Genomic DNA, 20197 nt, shown 5'->3' with positions numbered 1-20197 from the left:
TCACTCATCTGATCAACTTCAGGATGTTTGTGAGTGCTGGAGGGACTCATCCAATCATCACTCTGTTCCATGTGATGCTTTCTTCCTCCATCTAAACCTGCAAAAGGGCAGATCTAGGAGAAAGAGCCCGAGCTTTGCTACAAGGATTCCTGGCTTCCAGGCCAAAATGGCCATTGATGTATCGTGTAAGCCTGATCAAAGCGCCTCTGGAGGCCTGTTTCCTTCCCCATAGTACATGGGTAATGCTGGGATGCTGACCAGCCTTTCTCCAGGTGGGAAACCACCTTCCCCTCGTCCCCTGGGACCCACCAATCCCCATCCATTCTTTCCTCTTCTTGGAGACCCTGCTCCCTCCATCCCCAGTGCCATTGCCCCAGTTCAGAACCTCATCACTTCCCACCTGAAGTATTACAATACCCTTACAACTGGCCTGCCTTCCTTGATTGTGGCCACCACTCCCTCCTCCACTACTATCCGTTCTTCATAAAAGCTGTGCTATTTTTTTAAATTAAAATATGATCATGTCCCTCTCTGTCTTCCTATTAACTTACATGATCATACCTATACTCCTTACCATGTGCCCAGACTTGATTCCCTAATATTCCAGTTACCCCTTTGTTCTGTCTTTGGTCTTCTTTCCCCTTCACTGTAGGATCTACCTCTTACTGTTCACATACCCATTTTCCCCACAGTAAACTCCTTCAGGGCAGAGACTTTTTAAGATCGAATTCCTGTGCCTAGGACTTAGCACGGTGCCTGGTACCTAAAATATACTCGATATATAAAAACCCAAGACTAGTCGTTAGCACTTGATTTTAATTAACATTAACAGTTCAGATGAAGAACAGACTAGAATAGTGTTTAATAATCAACTTCTGAAAAATCACATTTTATAGAAGGGAAATAAAACAGGCCAACAGAAGTCCAAAAAAGGTACAGCTTGCATTATTGCACTTGGAAGAAATACGCTGCTCAGGGTGGCAGAATACTCAGGCCACACAAGGCTGGGAGGATGAGACAAACACAGGGGACAACCCCCAGGTAGTATTTATTTTGGATTACAAATGCTCCGGTGGCCTCAAAAATATTTAGCTTTTTCCAAACATTCAAGAAGAGCTCATTACAAAAGTGACTGTGGCATCTCCAACACGTTTTAGTCACACCTATGCTCTTCGTCCCAAATTACAGGCAAGTTTAACATAACAGCTCTACCTCCCGTAATGGGACATCTGATACACCAAAACCACCCAGCGCCCGGGCCACGGAGAGTGGGGAAGGGAGTGAATTTTTACTTCACATATGTTTTAGGGAACGATACTGTGACTAGAGGTTACCCTTTCAAGCACTCTTCATTTTGGTCATTTGTATGGGAACATGAGAAAAAGTGACAATGAGTACAAATGAGTATTAAAGTAATTCCTAGGCTACTAGTAGAAAATAAAATAAAATTTAAAAAAGTCCCCTGCCACGTTCACGAGGGTGGCCTAACCATATGTGTAAGAAAAAGGCTGTAAACTTATAGAAAAGATACACTCTGGCTTCTAAACAAATTACAAAATTGATTTTACCTTTACCCTTGAGTGTTATACAGGAAAATGTAAACCAGTGGACCTAGTTACCAAAAAAACACATATCCTCCTTAGGTGAGGGACGGCCTTAAAGTTTGGCCTGAGCTAGTTTTATATTCAAGTTTTCTCCGAGTTTGTCCATGAACTCAAACGTATTCAAGTAGTCAGAACGTTGCACGCTAATAAAGGAGGAAAAAGAAAAGAAGGTTAATTAGTTGGTCTGTGATCTGGGAGCAAGCAGAGGAAAAGTCCTAGAAATGCTACGTAGGTGACATTTTATTTATGTCTAGAAGAAAACTATTTAATGTTAACAAGCTATAAATGTATGGCTGATGACTGTGCCCAAGGCAGATGGGGCTGACCCAGGCTATAGACAGCAGGCCCGCACGCACCTTCATAGGATGTCTCTTGCCCTGAGTCTTTGGGGGTGAAACTATCAGAGAGGTTCAGTTCAGACTAATGCTTGGGAGACCGAAATCATCCCACTTGTTATTCCTCTTCTTAAAAATAACAAAACCACTGGCCGCAGTCACTTACTGGATAAGGCATGAGCCTCCTTAAAAAGAATAAAATCTATTCAGCGTACAGCCATGCTTTTATCTACATTCCCACAAATTGTTACATGTCCTGAAAAAAGGTTTAACGCTCTTATTTTTATCATTGTCTTACTTAAAAACAATGTATATATAAGGGACTGGCTAACAAAACCATGCTGATAGGTGCCTATTTGAATAGGCTACAAAGATGGGGCGCCCGCGTGGCTCAGTCAGTTAAGCATCTGACTTCGGCTCAGGTCATGAACTCGCGGTTCGTGAGTTCGAGGCCTGTCTCGAGCCCTGTGCTGACAGCTCAGAGCCGGAGTCTGCTTTGGATTCTGTGCCTCCCTCTCTCTCTGTTCCTCCCCCGGCTCGCACTTTCTCTATCCCTCTCTCAAAAATAAAGATTAAAAAAAATTTTTTTTCAAGTAGGCTACAAAGGTAACAAACTGATAAGAACATTTGGAACACTGTCTTCCTGCTAGAAATTTAGGAAAGAAGTAGTGACTGAGTGAATCTCCATCACTGAGGTATACTGACCTGAACTGAGATCTCTGAGCATGCATGCTGGGGACATGAAATGGGTGCTAAATTTTAGTAGGGTTTCTTGAAGTGAGTCATAGTGAGCAACTCTGAGGGAGAGGTTTCTCTGATTAGCAGCCAATCCAGCAGGGATATGGGTTACCATGTTCTCAGAAAAATCCTGGGCAATACATAGACCTTGAATATCTGACTGTTGGTTATAGATAATTATGAAAGGGACTATGACCAGTGGGCATCTAATTCTTGTGCTGTTACTTTTCTTGTCTGTAAATTGAAGAAAACAATAGCCTTGGAGGTCCCTTTCTTTCAACCGCCTATACTTTCTTGTTAAATAAAAACGGAACCTTGTCATCCAATAACTGTCAACTAGATCAGAGGTCAGCAAACTGCAGTTTGGCTCATGGACTCAATCCAGGATACAGCCTGGTTTTGTACATAGTTTAATTGGAACACTGCCACATCCATTAGCTTCTGTGTCATTGGTGACTGTTTTCCTTCCACAGTGGCAAAGTTCAATAGCTGTATAGTTTTGAAAAGGCTCTATGTTCCACAAAGTCTGAAATGCTTATGGTAGACACTTTACATATAGTTTCTGTTGACCTCTGAACTAGGTAGTAAATAACAATTTGTATATTTCTGAAAAGCACTGATGTTTTTGAACCCAATAAAGATAAGTGGTAATTTGGCCACGGGGCTCAGGGAATCTCATACTTACTTGGGCAAACCTTTAATACAAGCAGCCAAGTCCTTGGTCATGAAGCCAGCCTCAATGGTCTCAATACAGACTTCTTCCAAAGCCTTTGCAAAGAAGCTGAGCTCTTTATTGTTATCAAGCTTAGCTCTGTGGGCTAATCCTCTGGTCCAGGCAAAAATGGAAGCTAAAAAAGCAAAACAAAACAGCACTCAGACCAGACCAAGAGGGATTCCCAAATGTTTCACAGTTCTCAAAAACAGAACAATTATTTTTTCTTTTTGTTTAGGTGACTGATTCCATTAGATGTTATCCACATAGGCTATAAGTTTTATAAGAATTGGAAATATTTTGGGGTGCCTGGGTGGCTCAGTCGGTTAAGCACCCAACCTCAGCTTAGGTAATGATCTTGTGGTTCATGATTTTGAGGCCTGCGTTGGGCTGAGAGACTTGGAGCCTGCTTCGGATTCTGTGTCTCCCTCTCTCTCTGCCCTTCCCGGCTCGTGCTCAGTCTCCCCATCTCTCTCAAAAATAAGCATTAAAAAAAAAAAGAATTGGAAATATTTTACTGAATAGAAACTTTAAAAAATGCCTGTCTTTTTGTAGAGGAGATGTCTTGGGTTTTGTTAGAGCCTTAAAGCACATTTTCACAGTGTGCTTGTAGCACTTGAAGCTTAAGGGATTTACTAATTTGGAATAGGTCACAATCTCTTCTCTCTCTTGTCTATGTTGGCCTCCCTTCCTCTTTCCAAGCTGTAATCTCTTTTGAAAGTGCTGCCCTTGAAACCCAGTTAGAAGGATCTATCTGTGTGGCTTTTAGATTCTTAGCCATCTGGGACGTTTCGCTGTACCAAAGGAAAAGGAAAATGCTTGCTGACAACATTCTTCTCTGTAATGTACATTCTACCACAAAACAGAAAAGCATATACTACATTGTGTATATTTCAAGAAGCACATTCATGGGAGCCTGGGTGACTCAGTCGGTTAAGTGCCCAGCTCTTGATTTTGGCTCAGGTCAGGTTTGTGAGATTGAGCCCCGTACCGGGCTCTGTCCTGACAGTGTGGATCCTGCTTAGGGTTCTCTTCCCCACCCCACCTCCTTGCCTCTCTCTCAAAATAAATAAATAAATTAAAAAAAAAAATAGTACATTCAAACAGCTCTTATTAGAACAGACCCGATGCTTGGTGAGGACTTTATATACAAAGCATTGGGTAGCCAAAGGAACATGTCTGATTTCCTTTAGAGATCTCCACTCGCTGGCTGGAAATCAACGTAGCAGAAAACACTATCTTACCAATGGGATTGGTGGACGTCTCTTGTCCTTTCTGATACATGCGGTAGTGACGTGTTACAGTCCCATGGGCAGCCTCTGCTTCCACTGTCTTGCCGTCTGGACAAACCAGCACGCTGGTCATCATGCCAAGGGAGCCATAACCTGTATGCGGCAGAGCATGAAGTACTGGGTACAAGTGCGAGAAGAACACTGGGTCTCTCGGACAGGAGAGGTCTCAGCAAACCAAATAAACATAAGCATGTGTAGTCATCACCGATCCTTCTGCCTTTCAGAAAGACGGTCTCTGCTCCACACCCCAGGATCAGGGAGTCTGGAGGGGCTGCATTTCTTCCTCACTTATCTATCTCAGAAGCACCTGCCCCATGATGGAGAGCTCAGGGTCCACCTGCTTATACTGCACCCTAGTGCTGGGACTTCCTCGCTACTGGGGCTTGATTTTCTTATCTGTAAAATGGGAATAAAAGCACCTCCTTCATCGGGTTGTTGTGAGAATTAGATGAATATACATAGATTTGTGAATATATGTGAAAAGACTATATATTAACATTCCTTAGAATAGTACCTGCCACAGAGTAAGAGCTCTCAGTATATTGCTGCTATTCGTATGTGCAGATGCTCTGCCGTTCTGGGAAAATAAAGATTAATGGGATGTGTGTCCTGCCATCTTTCTGCTCAGATTCACTGAGACTGGAAAGAACAGCAGGTTGAAAACAGGATGAGATGATCCAAGCACATCCCTCTTGCCCTTGCTGTCTGTAACAGTCCCACGAACAGTCCTATTCTGTCAGAGAAGGACATTGACACTTTTAAGTCCAGAAAATTGATTTTCCATCTTTTATTCATTTTTTTTTACCTTTGAATTCAAAGAATATTTTTCTCCATTTTTGCTACCTCCCAATAGCCTCTGTAGAGTTAATAATGCAAATGTATCATAGGCTGTTACTTTTGTTTTCTGGCTTGACAGTACATAAATAAACAGTGGTTTTGTTTGCTTGTTTGTTTTCTTTTAAACTCATCTTTGAGTATCGTTAAAACTTCTGCAAGGGATTAGTAGCTCCTTTCATATCATTGTGTTGGTCTGAGGCTTTAGTAGACTCTCAAATGTTTATTGGTTGGAGAAGGTCAGGAACCATATCCATAGTGAGTGTGTCGATCTTTAATACTAGGAGACACTCAGTACCACTGTCAAAACTGGGGACAAGAAATGGTGTGAGTCCAAAGTAGTTCATACTCTAGAAAAGAATGCACGTGAGGACGGCCTTGCTGCCTTTTGACTGTTCAGCTGCACTGAGGTCTCATTTATCTATAGGCTCTGCTCCAGGTATCTCATCAGTGCATTAATGGACAATACACTTCAGAAGTCCTATTCCAAAGTCCTTTGAAATATCTTGACAACATCCCTCCAGAGACACTCTTCGCTGTTACAAGGACATTTAGAAACAGTGGAGAGATTTGGGTCCCTTTCCAAGAAATCCAAAAAAACAAGGAACAGTTTCCTTTATCCACCGTGGAAGCCTCGTAAAGCACCACTCCTTCCTCTATGTACTCAGCACAAAGGATTAGGAGGATGTGGAGAAACAGAAGGAGAGTAAAGAGAGTCGTCTAAGTCATTTATCGGACATCAAACTTCTCTTTAACTGGGTTCATCTACTGATTTTCAAACTGGTAGGAGATACTTAACTTTTCATAAGAGAAAAGAAAAAGTAGCACTTCCTGGGGAAAAGCAAACATAATTAAGGTTAACACACCATTTATCAGGGAAGATTCGAGTTTGCCATGGGTAACTGAAATTGAAGGGCAACTTGGTACTGAAGCAATCGGGGCAGAGAGAGTTTCCGCCAGAGAGAGTTTCTGCCGATCTGGCCCTTCCCTCTGGCATGGAGCCCCCGGTTCTTGGAATTTCTGTGAACAGCCCGGGGGCTTCTCTGCTCAATTCCTTGTGTCAGCTGAGAAGATGGAACAGAATGGCCTGCACTGCTGACACTTTGTGATTTTACAAACAATGGGCTGCGAACTAGAGAGCTATCCCGCATGACCAACGTGATGCAGGCTGAGTTCCACCTCTACTTGGTCCCTCAGCTCCTTACCTTGGGCCACGGAGTCCGACTGCACATCGCCGTCATAGTTCTTACAGGCCCAGATGAAGCCCCCCTCGGATTTCATAGCTTGGGCCACCATGTCATCAATGAGCCTATGCTCATACCAAATATTTTGGGCTTCGAATTGGGATTTGTACTGCCTAAGAAGCAAGAGAGAAAAGGGAATTAAAAAGGAACTGGTTTTGGTAGGGACAGCACCTGCTTCTCCGAAGGGGGTGGGGATGGGGCTAGAAGCAGCATTTTTTAGTGGCAGCAGCACAGACTTGAGAAGCTGATAGACCTAAGCTCAAATCCTGCCCATTTTCTAGCTGTCATCCCCCAAGTCCCCTGCCTGTCAGAGCAATTTCACCTCCTTTGCAGAGATGTGAGAATGTCCCCAGCATTATTTTTAGTTTTCACTACACTGCTGATCAGATTCTAGAGACATAGCTTACTTTAAGAATGTAATAATGTATCTCTTGGGAAACTAGGACAGCTCCTGGAGTTGGTATGGATGGGTAGCAGAAGAGGAATCAAGATGTCTTAAGAAAGATACCTAAAATCCAAGCCCTGGCCTTAACACGTGCACCTGAAAGGGAGTTGTGCCATCTTAAAAGTTAACACATGCTCCCGTGTTGTTGAACCTGAAGCTGTTATAAAAATAGACTTGAGTTCAAATAGCCCCCGCAGAGTTCTAAATCACAACAGGCTTCAGAAAGAGTGAAAATGTGCCCAACTTAGAAACTCATATATTTGAAAAATCAGAATTTTCTTTCTTTCTTTTTTTTAAAGATTTTATTTTTGAGTAATCTCTACACCCAACATGGAGATTGAACTCAATCCCGAGTTCAAGAGTTGCAGGCTCCACCAACTGAGCCAGCCAGGTGCCCCGAAAAATTAGAACTTTCTATCAGTCACAGGGCACCTGCATTCAAATATTAAACAATTCTGGCTCTGAAAAAAATAAATGTGGGACCCTTATTTGAAAACATTTACCTTGTAAAAGCAACTCAGAAGTGCTTTTGTTTCATGTCTGTTAAATCTTAGTTTTGCCCTTAACTTTATGAGACAGAGATGGTTTTCATTCCATTTGTCCCAGAATCAAAGGGATAAGGATGCAAATTCTGTACTACAAATGCCAGCTTATTGTAGAAAAAGGAAAAAAGGAAAGAACTGTAGTTACTTGTCATATATTTCCTGAAAGATGTCTTTAAAACGTCCATCATATTTCTTCAGAATAGTGTTTTTGGTGCTCAGATACAAAGGCCAACTCTTAGACAGAGCCATCTGGAAAGAACTGTGTGCAAAATCTTCAATCGACTTATCTTGATTGTACATCCCCATGGCAACACCACCACCTTCTGTTGGGGGGACACCAATGAGAGGAGAAAGGAGAAGGGTAAATGGGGTAGAGTTGTAACAAGTCCAAATCCACCTACCACCACCCAAGCACCCAATCCCCAGCTCCCGTGTCTGGGCCCAGGCTTCCAAAAGTCCCAGCCAGGCTTCAAACGTGAATATTCCATGAGTTCCTGGGGCAAGTGATTGGAACAAAGTCACCTCTCAGTAAGGACATTCTAACTTGTTTTGAAAGGGCAATAGAAGAGAGAAAAACATGGTCTATAGGATCCTGAAGATATCAAGATACGAAAAACTACTGATATGAACCAGAAATACACTCAAGAGGGGGTGAATATCTAGGCTGTCTTTCACACTTTTATTATTTTTTTAAGTTTATTTATTTTGAGAGAGAGAGAGAGAGAGAGGGAGCACGAGCAGGGGAGGGGCAGAGAGAGAGAGAGAGAGAGAGAGAGAGAGAATCCCAAGCACTGACAGTGCAGAGCCTGATGCAGGGCTGAAACTCACGAACCGTGAGATCATGACCTGGGCCGAAATCAAGGGTCAGATGCTTAACTGACTGAGCCATCCAGGTGCCCCTGCGTTTCACACTTTTAAAATTTCATGTGTTTTAAACTCTAAGTGTGTGCTCCATCCTCAGCCATTGAAAAAAATTTGCATTTCAAATACTGAATGAGAATTCTCCTAATTTCCTGGAGGACACTGAAGATTCATACCCCACTGGCAGAAATAATTATGTTACATGTAACCACTAGTGTTTCACAACTCTTTATTAGTTGAACTCTGTAATTACCGGAAATTTAGAACTTGAATCTGTGCCACTGCCCAGGGCCAATTTAGCCTCAAAATGTGCAAGGCCAAATCCTGCAGGACTAGATTCTATTAAAATGATATTATTTAGAGGAGGCAACAAGAACACAGGCTAAGTAGGCTTTGAGCTTTTGTTTGTGTGAGTGCTTTCAACAACTTCAATAGTGGATAAAGAGGGTTCTCTGTTCTTTCAGCAAACTTTGGGTGGCATTTGCCATAACGAACCTTTGAGACAGCAGGTGGGCAAGAAAAGGCAAAAGACAAATGTTCACTTAAACCGGATAAATACTCGGACCAAGAAGAAAATTCAGCACATCTATAACGCAACCATTTTCAATACAAACCCTACCAGAGCAAACGGGCAGATTACATGATAGGTGACATGGGATTATTAATGTCTGATTCATACAATTTATGCACAACAGATTCCTGCCAACCTTCCCTCCATGTTTTAAGAGAAGTGCAAGTATCTACCTGTCTTTGCCCACATGCGTTTCCAATTAAGTGGCTAGTCTCTCTTGTGTCTTTATTCCACACCGTGGGAAGGCACGGAAGTCAATTACTTCTCCATGCTAGATTTTGGGTCCTATAGAAATGTTGTAGATTCCAGGTTGTATTTTTGGCAGCCACATAACTAAGTTTTAAGGAACAGCAATGACATTGTCTAAATGATCTGTAAAAAATTAAAAGAGGGAGCTCGCTACGGACCTACCTTCAAAGTTATGTACCAGGTATGTCATTTTTTTGGATCCATCACTTGACGTGTAGGTTATCTCTACTTTTCCAGGCCCAGGAACGACAAAATCAGTGGCTCTATACTGTGAAGGGGGTGGAAAAGGTATAAAGAAAATAAAATAGCATTTCAAGAATTGTAAGAAAAACAAAAATCACAGAATACAGAGCTGGAAGATACCTGGGCAAAAAGGGCAGTGTGGCTCAACCTTCATATATTTGAGAGATGGGGAAAAAAAGGTCCAGAGCTTTCCCAAAGCAAGTTAATCCTAGCGTACGTTGAAAACCAGTATTTACTGGCTGCCTACCATGTACAGGGCAGTTTTCTGAGCATTGATAAAAAGAGAATAACATCAAGCAGTTTCTCTTAGGAAGCTTATAACCCAACAAAGACATACGAAAGTGAGAAGCAACATAAGAGCTTTCAAATGGCAGAAAAGGGACTTAGATAAGAAATGCAACATGATGACAGAGAGAGAGAAATGACCATGACCTGGAGGTCAGGGAAGTCTTCCCACAGGGGGGGTGACAGCACACTAGCTACAACATTGATGGTGGTGAGACACAGCTAATGCTTTGTCCTCACTATACGACAGGCGCTTTAAGTGACTGACTACAATCATCTCATTTCATCTGAGTATTACATTGGTCCTACAAGGAAGGAACTGTGATATGGTAGAGAGAACACATCTAACACATCTAGGGTCTAAAGACTTGGGATCCGATTCTTAGACCCACAGGACTCAGTCTACTATAATTCATGGTTGTTATTACTACCAACACCAGTCCAGGATTTATCCAAAAGCAGCAGTGATTGCGGAAGTAGCTGTGACACTTTGGTGGCCCTTAGGAAAGGACCTTACGAGGACAGTCATCTTGCTCACCAGAGTGAGCTACTCTAGGGAAACACGTGCCCAGCCCATACTGGGCATCTGTCAACTTTTGCTGCACTGTACCCTCTTTGATGATTTAAATTAGAATAGTTTCACAGTCAGGTACCAGTCAACCCTACTTACTTATGTTTGTATAGAGTAACACTGACAACAGCTGGTAGAAGAGCTGTAAATATCTTTTCTACCGAGAGTGTGTTTCTGCCACGTAAAGTCCTTCCCTATGGGTGGTCATTTATTCCCATTTCTCAAAAGGAAGACATGGAGGCACCAAAGCACCACGGATACTTTGTAGAGGTTTATGTACAGTTAAATGATTAGGGTTGAATCAACCTGAGGCTTAGAATTTTCAATCTGGACTTTAATAGAGAATGACCATTCTTTCAAGTGACTGATACCAAAACAATTCAGACAGGCGGGAGGAGGGGGATGGGGGAGATGAAAAAGACACCACTGCGCTCAGAAGAACTTAAGAGCAGTATTCCCAGGATTGGTGAGTTTGTAGTGCTGCGGTCTACATTTTCTCTCCGGGGTCTCCAGAGGGACCTGTGAAAGGTGTGGCCAGGACGAAGGGGTAGTTTGAACCACAGGGTGGAGCAGAGTGAACTGACCCTCAAGGACTGACCCAGTGACTCTGTCCCCAGGAACAGAGTGGTCAGCCCTGGCCACACTGCTTTTGAGAATGGCTATGTCGAAGCCTCTGGATCTCAGTGTTAGAGGTTCTTGTTTGAAAGGCTCTTTCAAGACATAAGCTGTGCCTGTTTCGGCAGTACGTATACTAAAATTGGAACGATACGGAGAAGATTAGCCTGGCCCCTGCGCGAGGATGACGCACAAATTCGTGAAGCTTCCATATTTTTACAGAGGGTTTCTGGAGGGGAATGGGCTAAATGGGTAAGGGGCACTAAGGAATCGACTCCTGAAATCATTGTTGCACGATATGCTAACTAATTGGATGTAAATTTAAAACAACAACAACAACAACATAAATAAATAAAGCTAAAAAAAAAAAGACATTAAGCTGCTTTTTATGAAAGACTGAAACCTCTCTTTCAGCACCGTGTTTGTTCAGTTGGCAATTTTTCTGTTTAACTTGGCAATGAGCCGACTTGTGTGAAAGTACAGAAACTATACTTTTTTTTGTCCCCCCTGTAGGAAAAGGAATATTTTAAAGAGAATGCTTTCAACTACTGCATCAGTTTTCTTTTTATGTATAAAGTCATGTTCAGTACAATCTTTGGTGGTTCTCAACCCTGCCTGCCTTCTGGAATCGCCTGGGAGCTTTAAAATGCCTGAAGCGCATGGAATTCTGATTCAGTTGGTGTAGGGTAAAACTCATGCACTGGAATTAAAACAAAAAAGCCACATTTGTTTAAAAAGCAAAACAAAACGAAAACTGAAAAACCCAGAAAGGGATCTTATTGCATAGCAGGGCGAAGGACGACTAAACTGGTTGAACCATGGGAAAGGACACAAAAATGGCAATATAATACAGTTTAAGTGCAAAAACAGATACAGGAAGAAAAAAACCCATCTGAAAAAAAATCACTTGTGTTGACACAGGTACCTATCTGTAAGTTTATCTATATTTAGGTATACCTAAATATGCCTAAATATACAGATATACACATACACATTTCTCAATTTGGCATCTCGCTTAAAGGGAGTAGACACCAAAAGAATAAAACAGAAAACCAGAACTTCTAGGCAGCCACAGGTCAGGAAAAAAAAAAGCATGGAAAACCAAATCATGCCAACATGACTTACTTGATCCCCATAAGCATGACGACCTATGATGATAGGTTTTACCCAACCGCTCACAAGACGGGGGATATTTTTGCAGATGATAGCTTCCCTGAAGACAGTGCCGCCCAGAATATTTCGGATGGTGCCATTTGGTGACTTCCACATTTGCTTCAACTTGAACTCCTCAACCCTCTTCTCATCGGGGGTGATGGTAGCACATTTGACCCCAACGTTGTACTTCTTTATAGCTTCTGCAGCATCCTTGGTGACCTGGTCACCGGTGGCATCGCGATTCTCTATGCCTAAATCATAGCTGGGAGGGAAAAACCGTGAAGTATAACTCTCCAGGCAAACTGATGAGTGATGGAGGTACTATGGTCTACGGTAACTCATTAGTTACCATTCTACCAGCACGCACCATTCTATGCATGGTGATGGCACGCGGAGCCTGCCCCGCAGAACGTGATGGCTCAAAACACACCCAAATCTGCCGACTTTTGGGTCAGTGCACCCTGGACACAGAAGATGGTTGTCAACCAAACAAAGCACAAAGAGAGGCTAAGACTCTGGGCCTCACCTGCCTGTGGTGTGGGAAGACGTCTAGAAGGCACCTGAATAGAAACCATTGTGCTCTGGCCTTTTGTGTGCTCTTTACCATAAAGAGGCAATAATAGCACTGGAGCAGACTTCCTTCCATAAAATTAGCATAAAAACAGAAGCCTAAGCACCTTATTTTTTCCTTGGTAAATATTGTGTGTCAAATAAAGGGGTCAGAGGGTTTAAAGGATTTTTTGTATTCAAGTGCTGGGAGCTATACTGTGACAGCTCACTCAGAGAGTTATAGCTTAATATACACCAACTCCCAGGCCGCAGGTTATTCAGAACTGGAAAGAGTGCTGATTGTTCATCAGGCACAGAGAACAATCAAAGGCTTATCTAAAGTATGAAACAGTTTGTCAAAAACAGGAGAGACAAAACGGTGACATAACAATTCGTGTTGTTTTCTGAGGCTTTAAAAACGTTTTTCAGCTTTCAGAACTTGTGAAACCATTAACACTTTGTTTTCCAGTTCCTTTTAGTTTTTGTTTTCCTTTCCTTAGCTATCCCAACTTACAGTGTAAACGCCAAGGTAGCAATCTTAAGGTATTTCCAAATAAAAATTATTCCAAACTGCTTTGACCTTGGGTAATTCACGGAAGTCTAACAAATCCATGGACTCTCTTATCTTCTGGCATAGGAAATGCTGAATGTTTACAAATGTCTAATCCTAACTCAACTAGGGACTGCAGTCAGCACTTTTCATGTTCGTAGGAACCATTTTTCATCAGCAGCATCTACCAGCAAAGTAGTGGAATTTTTGCTTCTCTTTTAATATTTCTAACAGAAAAGAATGAGTAAGTGGTCTGGACCCCTGTATAGGCTGCAGAAAACAAAACAAACAAATCACTCCACTCCCCTCAAAAAGAACCCATGATGTAATAATAATAGCAATTTTGAAACAACTTAAAACTTGTTTGAGCCTCCCAAAATTCTTTACTCTGCAGCTAGTCACTGTTTTCCTTCTAGGCATAATGACTGTCCTCAAAAAAACTTTTTTATAACGTTTATTCATTTTTGAGAGATGGAGAGAGACAGAGTATGAGTGGGGGAGGAGCAGAGAGAGAGAGAGGGAGACACAGAATTCGAAGCAGGTTCCAGGCTCTGAGCTGTCAGCAGAGAGCCTGATGCAGGGCTCGAACCCACGAATCGCTAGATCTGAGCCGAAGTCGGATGCTTAACCAACTGAGCCACCCAGGCGCCCCCATAATGACTGTCCTTTAAAAGTCCTTATGCCCCTAAGGCTAATGAGGCTTAAAGCTTCTTTGCAGCTATTATACAATTTGCAAGAACTCTGCAAATTCACTTATTGCCATGTCAAGTCCTGAAACAGGAGAGTGCTCATAAAATGCTTCTTTAACCCACTTGGATGATGTTTTTTATGCTTCATTTCCTGTATGCTTGGTGGACCTCTGCAGGTTATTTGCTTCTTCTCATGGTTGCAATATAGACCTTATCAACGCCTGAGGCTTAGAATAATTAAAAAGGGTGTCTAGTGACACCACGTGTATGAAGTATCTACACCTAAGCAAACAACAGGTCCTCAGGATACAGTCTTATGAATAATTCCGGGTCAACGCAAACACACTTAGAGGTGCCAGTAGTCCGGCTGAACTGTGTCGGTCAACATTTTGCCATGCCAGGCTTCAGCCACGGCCCCGTTGGAAAAATTCTGTCTCTACCTTGTTCAAATGCACACAGAGCATGAGCAAGGTTATGAAAATCACAGGGAACAAAGCAGAAAGAATTCCACAGAGACTTTCATGCCTATTTCCAAACATGGTAAAGACAGGGCAAAGGCTCAAATCTTTAGAACACGAAATGTTTAAGGGATTGTCTACTGAAAGGTGGGGGTTGTGTTAGATAATTTCAAGGGTTCTTTCTGTGCTACAGTTGTGTGAAAAGGGCAAGAGCCAAGGAATGAACAGGCGGAGAGGTCCACTGACTAGTTAAGCAGAGTGATAGAAAAAGGCGATAGAAAGGACAAAACTGTGTGAACTACATTTACTTTACTGTTCGGTAGAGAATGTACCTCTATTATTTTCCCTTCCACTGATACCTTGTGCTACTCTTAACCACTGATTTATATAAATAGAAGAGGCTTAGAAAGAGCTGAGAATCTTTGTTCCCGCCACAATTCTCCTCTGTGGAACAATGACAAGTCCAGTTTTTCTAGCAATATGTTAAAATTAAAACAGAAGATTCATGCATAGGCATCCCTCCCTCAAAAGTTTTATTCCTAAGATACAGCGCTAGCTCTGTGAAACAGCTAGTTATATCCTGAAATCACTTAGATTATGCTTTCTGAGCTTGCTGCTTGGAAGACTGATTCATTTACCTGTGTAGGTCCAGTTCCACGTAGGGAAAAATGAGTTTTTCTTTAATCAACTCCCAAATGATTCGTGTCATTTCATCTCCTTGCATCTCTACCACAGAACCGCCACGGATTTTTTGAGACATTTTGACTTCAAGAAACCTCTCAGAAGAACAAAAGAGAGGACACAGGTCTTCTCGTTTATTTCACTATAGTATAAAAACAAATTCAAACATTTTGGTGACTCCTAAACACGAAACTGCATAAGAAACTATAACAATATATTTCCCATTAGAATTCAGCACGTTCTCTGTAAAAAGCACTGTTATGTGCTTCATGTGTGGTTTTTGAGCCAGCCCTCACAACCCTGTAAGCTGGAAATTATTTTCCCAATTTACTTTGACAGAAGGAAAAGAACTTTCTCAAGGCTGTCCCATTAGAGCGTGGGGGAACCAGATTCTAACATGTCCTTAATGATGTAATCACCACTCCTGATGGGTCATCTTATAAAATGAGATTATTTCTGCAATACTATGTCTAGTTGAATCCTTCTATCCAACTTCTCATCTTACTGTACCCTCAAAATGAGCAAAATGATAGGTGCTAGTATTTCCCCTCCTTTAAGAGGCTGTTTTATTTAAAAACAAAACAAAACAAAACAGGGGCACTTGGGTGGCTCAGTTGGTTGAGCGTCTGACTCTTGATTTTGGCTCAGGTCATGATCTCATAGTTTGTGGGATCAAGCCCCATGTCGGGCTCTGTGTTGACAGTGCAGAACCTGCTTGGGATTCTCTCTCTCGCTCTCTCTGCCCCTCCCCTGCTCATGCTCTCTCTTGCTCTCAAACAAATAAATACACATTAAAACAAACCAACCAAAATAAAACAACTATGATTGAAGGGATTCAATGAGTTCTTATAAACCACGTTTAAGACTAAAAGTAAAATATGAAAAATTTCTGGTGGAATTATGTTTTCCTAGAGACAAAATGGATATTGGGGATGTCACACTAAATATAGAAGTGATTTCTCAATTTAGAAAAATCTGTATATAGAAGGGCTGCTGCCCAGGACCTAAGCATGTCCTGTCCTGTTCCTCAGTATCCTAACTCCTGGACTGTTCCTGGGCAAATTAAGCTGCCAGAAGGTGGGACAGAGAAATGGAAATTTTCCAGGAAGAGAGGTCTTCCTGGGATGTGAGGGTAGCAAATGCAAATTAATCTGATTCCCAGAAGGAACAGAGTACACCCTCTGGAAAAAGTCAAACTATGAGGCTTAACGGAAAACCGTGTCCTGGGTGTGTTTCCAGAGAGGAGGAGGGGCCCTGAGTCCACTGCAGGTAGGTATCTGTTCCCTTTCATGATGCTCTAATGGAAACTCTTTCCCCAGGACAATATAACTGAAAATTGCTTTTATCCTCTGAAGTTATCAATAAGACTGAGGCCTGAGAACTGATTTAAGCAACTATTAGGTAAGGGGCTTATAAGCAGTATCACTTGACAAAGTTGAACTGAAGTAATTTGACCTTTTTTTTTTTTTTTTTAAGTTTCTTTATTTTTGAGAGAGAGAAAGCACAAGTGGGGGAGGGGCAGAGAGAGAGAGAGAGAGAGAATATCCCAAGCAGGCTCCACATTGCCAGCATGTAATTTACAAGTGTAATTTACAGTGGAGCTTTATATGATTCAGTCATGCTGAGCCCACTGTCACATCTGTCCTTGTATTTAAAACAAAACAAAACAAAACAAGAGGCAGCAAACTTATCTTAGTCTTGATACAGTTCCATGGCCACATTCCTACATAATATTATGTAAGAGTTATGACTTGGCTATTTTTCCTTAATGGCAAATACAATTGATAGGTCATATAGCATCCTTGAAATTTTGATACTGAGTAATTGCATTTTTAAAACTACTTCCTTCTCAGTCAAAACAAACATTTACTGCAGTAATTTTTCTGTATCTTATAATGCATAACTGAAACATTTCAGGAGTTCCTCACATTATCCATTAAAATTTTACCACGTCCTAACTAAAAAAGTAAAGTCTTTTTGGGGTGCCTGCGTGGCTCAGTAGGTTAAGTGTCCAACTCTTGATTTCAGCCCAGGTCATGATCTCATGGTTTGTGAGTTCCAGTCCCACATCAGGCTCTGCACTGACTGTGTGGAGCCTGCTTGGGGTTTTCTCTTTCTCTCTCTCAAAATAAATACATAAACTTAAAAAAAAAAAAAAAGGTAAAGTTTTTTTTGTAGACCATTGTTTCTTTCAAGGTCGGATTATTTCTTTTAGACTTAAATTCCATGGGGGTAGGCTTCAGGCCCCACTGGATTCATTTCTCTAACCCTTGCTCCCCAGATTCTCCCTCTCCACCCAAACCCTGACTTCAGAAGGAAGGACTTTTCCAACAGGCCAGTTTAGTGACTCTGAAAGCAGGTGAATTCCCATCTCCTGACACACTTGTGTAATTGCACAAGATACACCTGGACTAATACAGAGTAGTTTAAGGAGAAAGTTGCTTGAGCTTAATTTTCTTTTCATCAACCCCAAATTTTTAGCCACATGTTTTTTAAAAAGCAGAGTTCATGAACTACAATAATTTCTCGGCCAAAAATGGTCTCTTGCAGAGAAGAGCTGCGCTGAAAGAAACAAGGAAGCAGTTGCAGTTTGTTGTTGGAAATATCCCTGACTCATTCCCTTGCAGTGCCTCCACCTACTCAAGACCTCCAGGACCAATTAAATGCAGCATTGCCACATCAAGAAGTACAGAAGGGGAGAAAGTACTAATTCTCACCTTTACAACTTCTAATCACCCCAACTTCCTTCAATCTTGCAGACTCAGATGAGTGCAGTTAATTTCCTAAAACAAAACAAAAGAGGAATAGAAAAACTTAACGATCAAAATACGCCTGTCAGGAGGACTTAGCTGTTTTTAATACCGGCCAGACAGCCCAGTTTATCTGGTTTAAAGTACAGAGCTGAGTGTACCCAGTGGACCAAAGGCCAGTTTTAGGTGCGCGGGCACCTACCAAATAAAGGTTAAGAGCGCACAAATATCTCTGCCTGCCCACACACTGGAGGGCACGTCAGTGGGCGCGTCCCGGGTTCGTCGTCCGTTAGCTGGTCTTGGGGTTTGCACGTCCTTAGGTGACGCTGTGACCAGCGGGCTCTAGGCCTGCATGCGTCCTTGTGGCCGTTGTGCAAGAGGGCTGCAACCACGCTTGCTCCGCTCCTCTCTCCAGGTCTGCAAGCCCACCCCTTCCTTCTGCTGCGCAGGAACCTTTAAACCTCTGGCGCCAGTAGCATGCCGGGGGAACTGGAGATCCGCTTGGGGGCGGAGGGGTCTCCTCCACCTCCTCTCCTCCACCTCCACTCCACCCCCTCCACGCCCCCGAGAGGACGCTTCCACTCTACCGCACTGCTAGTTCCAGCCACCTGAGTTCGCTGCACACGCCCAAGTCCATGGCTTCCACCTTTCTTTGCATGCAGCTCCCCACTGCCGCACGTTTTCTTCTCCCTAAACCCAAAACTTAGTCTTCCACTCATACTGGCATTCTCCCACCGCTCGATTTTCCTTTCTGCATGCAAACCCGGCCTTCTTTGTGTCACTGCAAGCAACTCTGTGCCGCTCAATTTCACCTTTCCGAGACCAAGAGCGGGCCTTCTCCACATTCTGGCATCTAGGACCTTCTTCCCCACGTCTCTTTCCCATACACAGGGATCCAGCACCTTCCTCCTCCCCACGTCTCTTTCCCACTCCCAGCCTGGATTTTCCCCGCTTCCTTTCGACCAGGGCTCGCCGCTAAATTTCTCCCTCCAGACCCAAGATCTGAGCTTTCTTCCTTTTTTCCCCACTCCAGCCATTGGCGGGCTCTCAGAGCCTCCCCGCAAAAGCCAGGGGCCCGAGCTGCCCCTCGAAGTCTGCGGTTACCTGCAGGAGAAGGTACGCGGGAGATTAGCCGGGGGCGCCACAGCCACTCACACGTTGAAGCTCACAAGGGTCTACACTGGTAATGCCAGCTGGGCCCCAGCTGTTTCGGCTTCTGACACCGCCTCCGCACCAACCCAGGAGGCGGCCGACAGGGCGGAGCCTTGGCACCAACACGCTTTTGTCCCCTCCCAGGCCCGCCCCCTCAGCCCACCCTCCCGGAGCCCCGCCCCCTCCACACCGCCAATCATCGCGCGCCGATCGCTCTGGGTGGGCAGGGCCGGGTCCCGGAACTTCTGGGCGAGATCTGCTGCTGCCTTCTCTAGGATCGCGGTGTGGGAAGGGGTCGCAGCGCCCCCTAGACTCGGCCCCGGAACCCGGCCGCGGAAGGACGTGAATGACATTTGCAGTCCTGCGACCAGGGAGCGCCAGGGCTGTAGTCTAAGACCCACGCCGCCTAGGGCCTTGCGGAGTGAGTTTCCAGGTTCTCAGTGACTGCAAAGGAAAGACTTCCGGCGCTACTTCGGTGTGCGGTAGACCGGAACGAGCCTTTGGCAGAAGGAGGAGTGTGGGCGGGGGTAGGCAGTATGGGGTCGCTTTGGGGGCTTCTCGGAGCAACTAGAATGCAAAGAATTAAATACACAGGTAGGCATGCCACGGTAAATTTCCGCTACTACGTCTTCAGAACTTCTGTACCTATATTTCTAATTACTGCTAAGTACATACTATCAATAAGCCCAGGTGTCATTTGCATTAGAAGATAAATATAGGAGATTATTGTCTGGATTCCAGTGAAGTTGGAATAAAGATGTGAAGCCTTAGGAAACACTGGAATAAAAAGATTCTGTCAGCTACAGGAATTATTTTTGTGTATTCCTTACTCTTGAAAACATGGGGGAGGGGCATTTTAGACAGTGATTTGTAGTGGTTGTAATGCTTGTATATTACTGCCCAGGATTCAGTGTCCCAAAACTTATTTTAAAAAATTTTCTCGGGGCGCCTGGGTGGCTCAGTCGATTTAAACAGCCCACTTTGGCTCAGGCTCAGATCATGATCTTGGGGTCGTGGTCCTTGGGTTCCAGCCCTGCGCTGGGTTCTGTGCAGACAGCTCTCTGCCCCT

General features: G+C 43.3%; 1 protein-coding gene and 1 non-coding gene across 4 annotated transcripts; one reads left to right on the top strand and one right to left on the bottom strand.

The window, feature by feature from the left end:
* Positions 1-796: 796 nt before the first annotated feature.
* On the bottom strand, positions 797-19240 carry IDH1 (isocitrate dehydrogenase (NADP(+)) 1). Of its 3 annotated transcripts, none has more exons than XM_019446195.2 (10): positions 19132-19240; positions 17944-18009; positions 15184-15368; positions 12270-12561; positions 9593-9698; positions 7895-8072; positions 6721-6872; positions 4634-4774; positions 3363-3525; positions 797-1747 (listed from the first exon to the last, which is right to left on the bottom strand). In XM_019446195.2, exons 3-10 carry the CDS (start codon positions 15303-15305, stop codon positions 1657-1659), a joined length of 1245 nt encoding a protein of 414 aa, XP_019301740.1. In that variant the 5' UTR covers positions 15306-15368; positions 17944-18009; positions 19132-19240; the 3' UTR covers positions 797-1656. The 3 variants fall into 3 exon arrangements, with proteins under 3 accessions (XP_019301740.1, XP_019301739.1, XP_019301741.1); XM_019446194.2 differs by having other exon boundaries at positions 19081-19238; XM_019446196.2 differs by lacking the exon at positions 19132-19240 and adding an exon at positions 18179-18281.
* On the top strand, positions 11259-11363 carry LOC128772661 (U6 spliceosomal RNA). The gene has a single exon (XR_008416814.1). It is a non-coding gene; the product is annotated as a U6 spliceosomal RNA (small nuclear RNA).
* Positions 19241-20197: the final 957 nt, after the last annotated feature.

This window comes from Panthera pardus, unplaced genomic scaffold (assembly GCF_024362965.1).
Source record: "Panthera pardus isolate Hobbes unplaced genomic scaffold, ASM2436296v1 HiC_scaffold_10, whole genome shotgun sequence".
Lineage (NCBI taxonomy): Eukaryota > Metazoa > Chordata > Mammalia > Carnivora > Felidae > Panthera > Panthera pardus.
The sequence above is the reverse complement of the archived record's forward strand: the minus strand, read 5'-3'. Positions and strand labels throughout refer to the sequence as shown.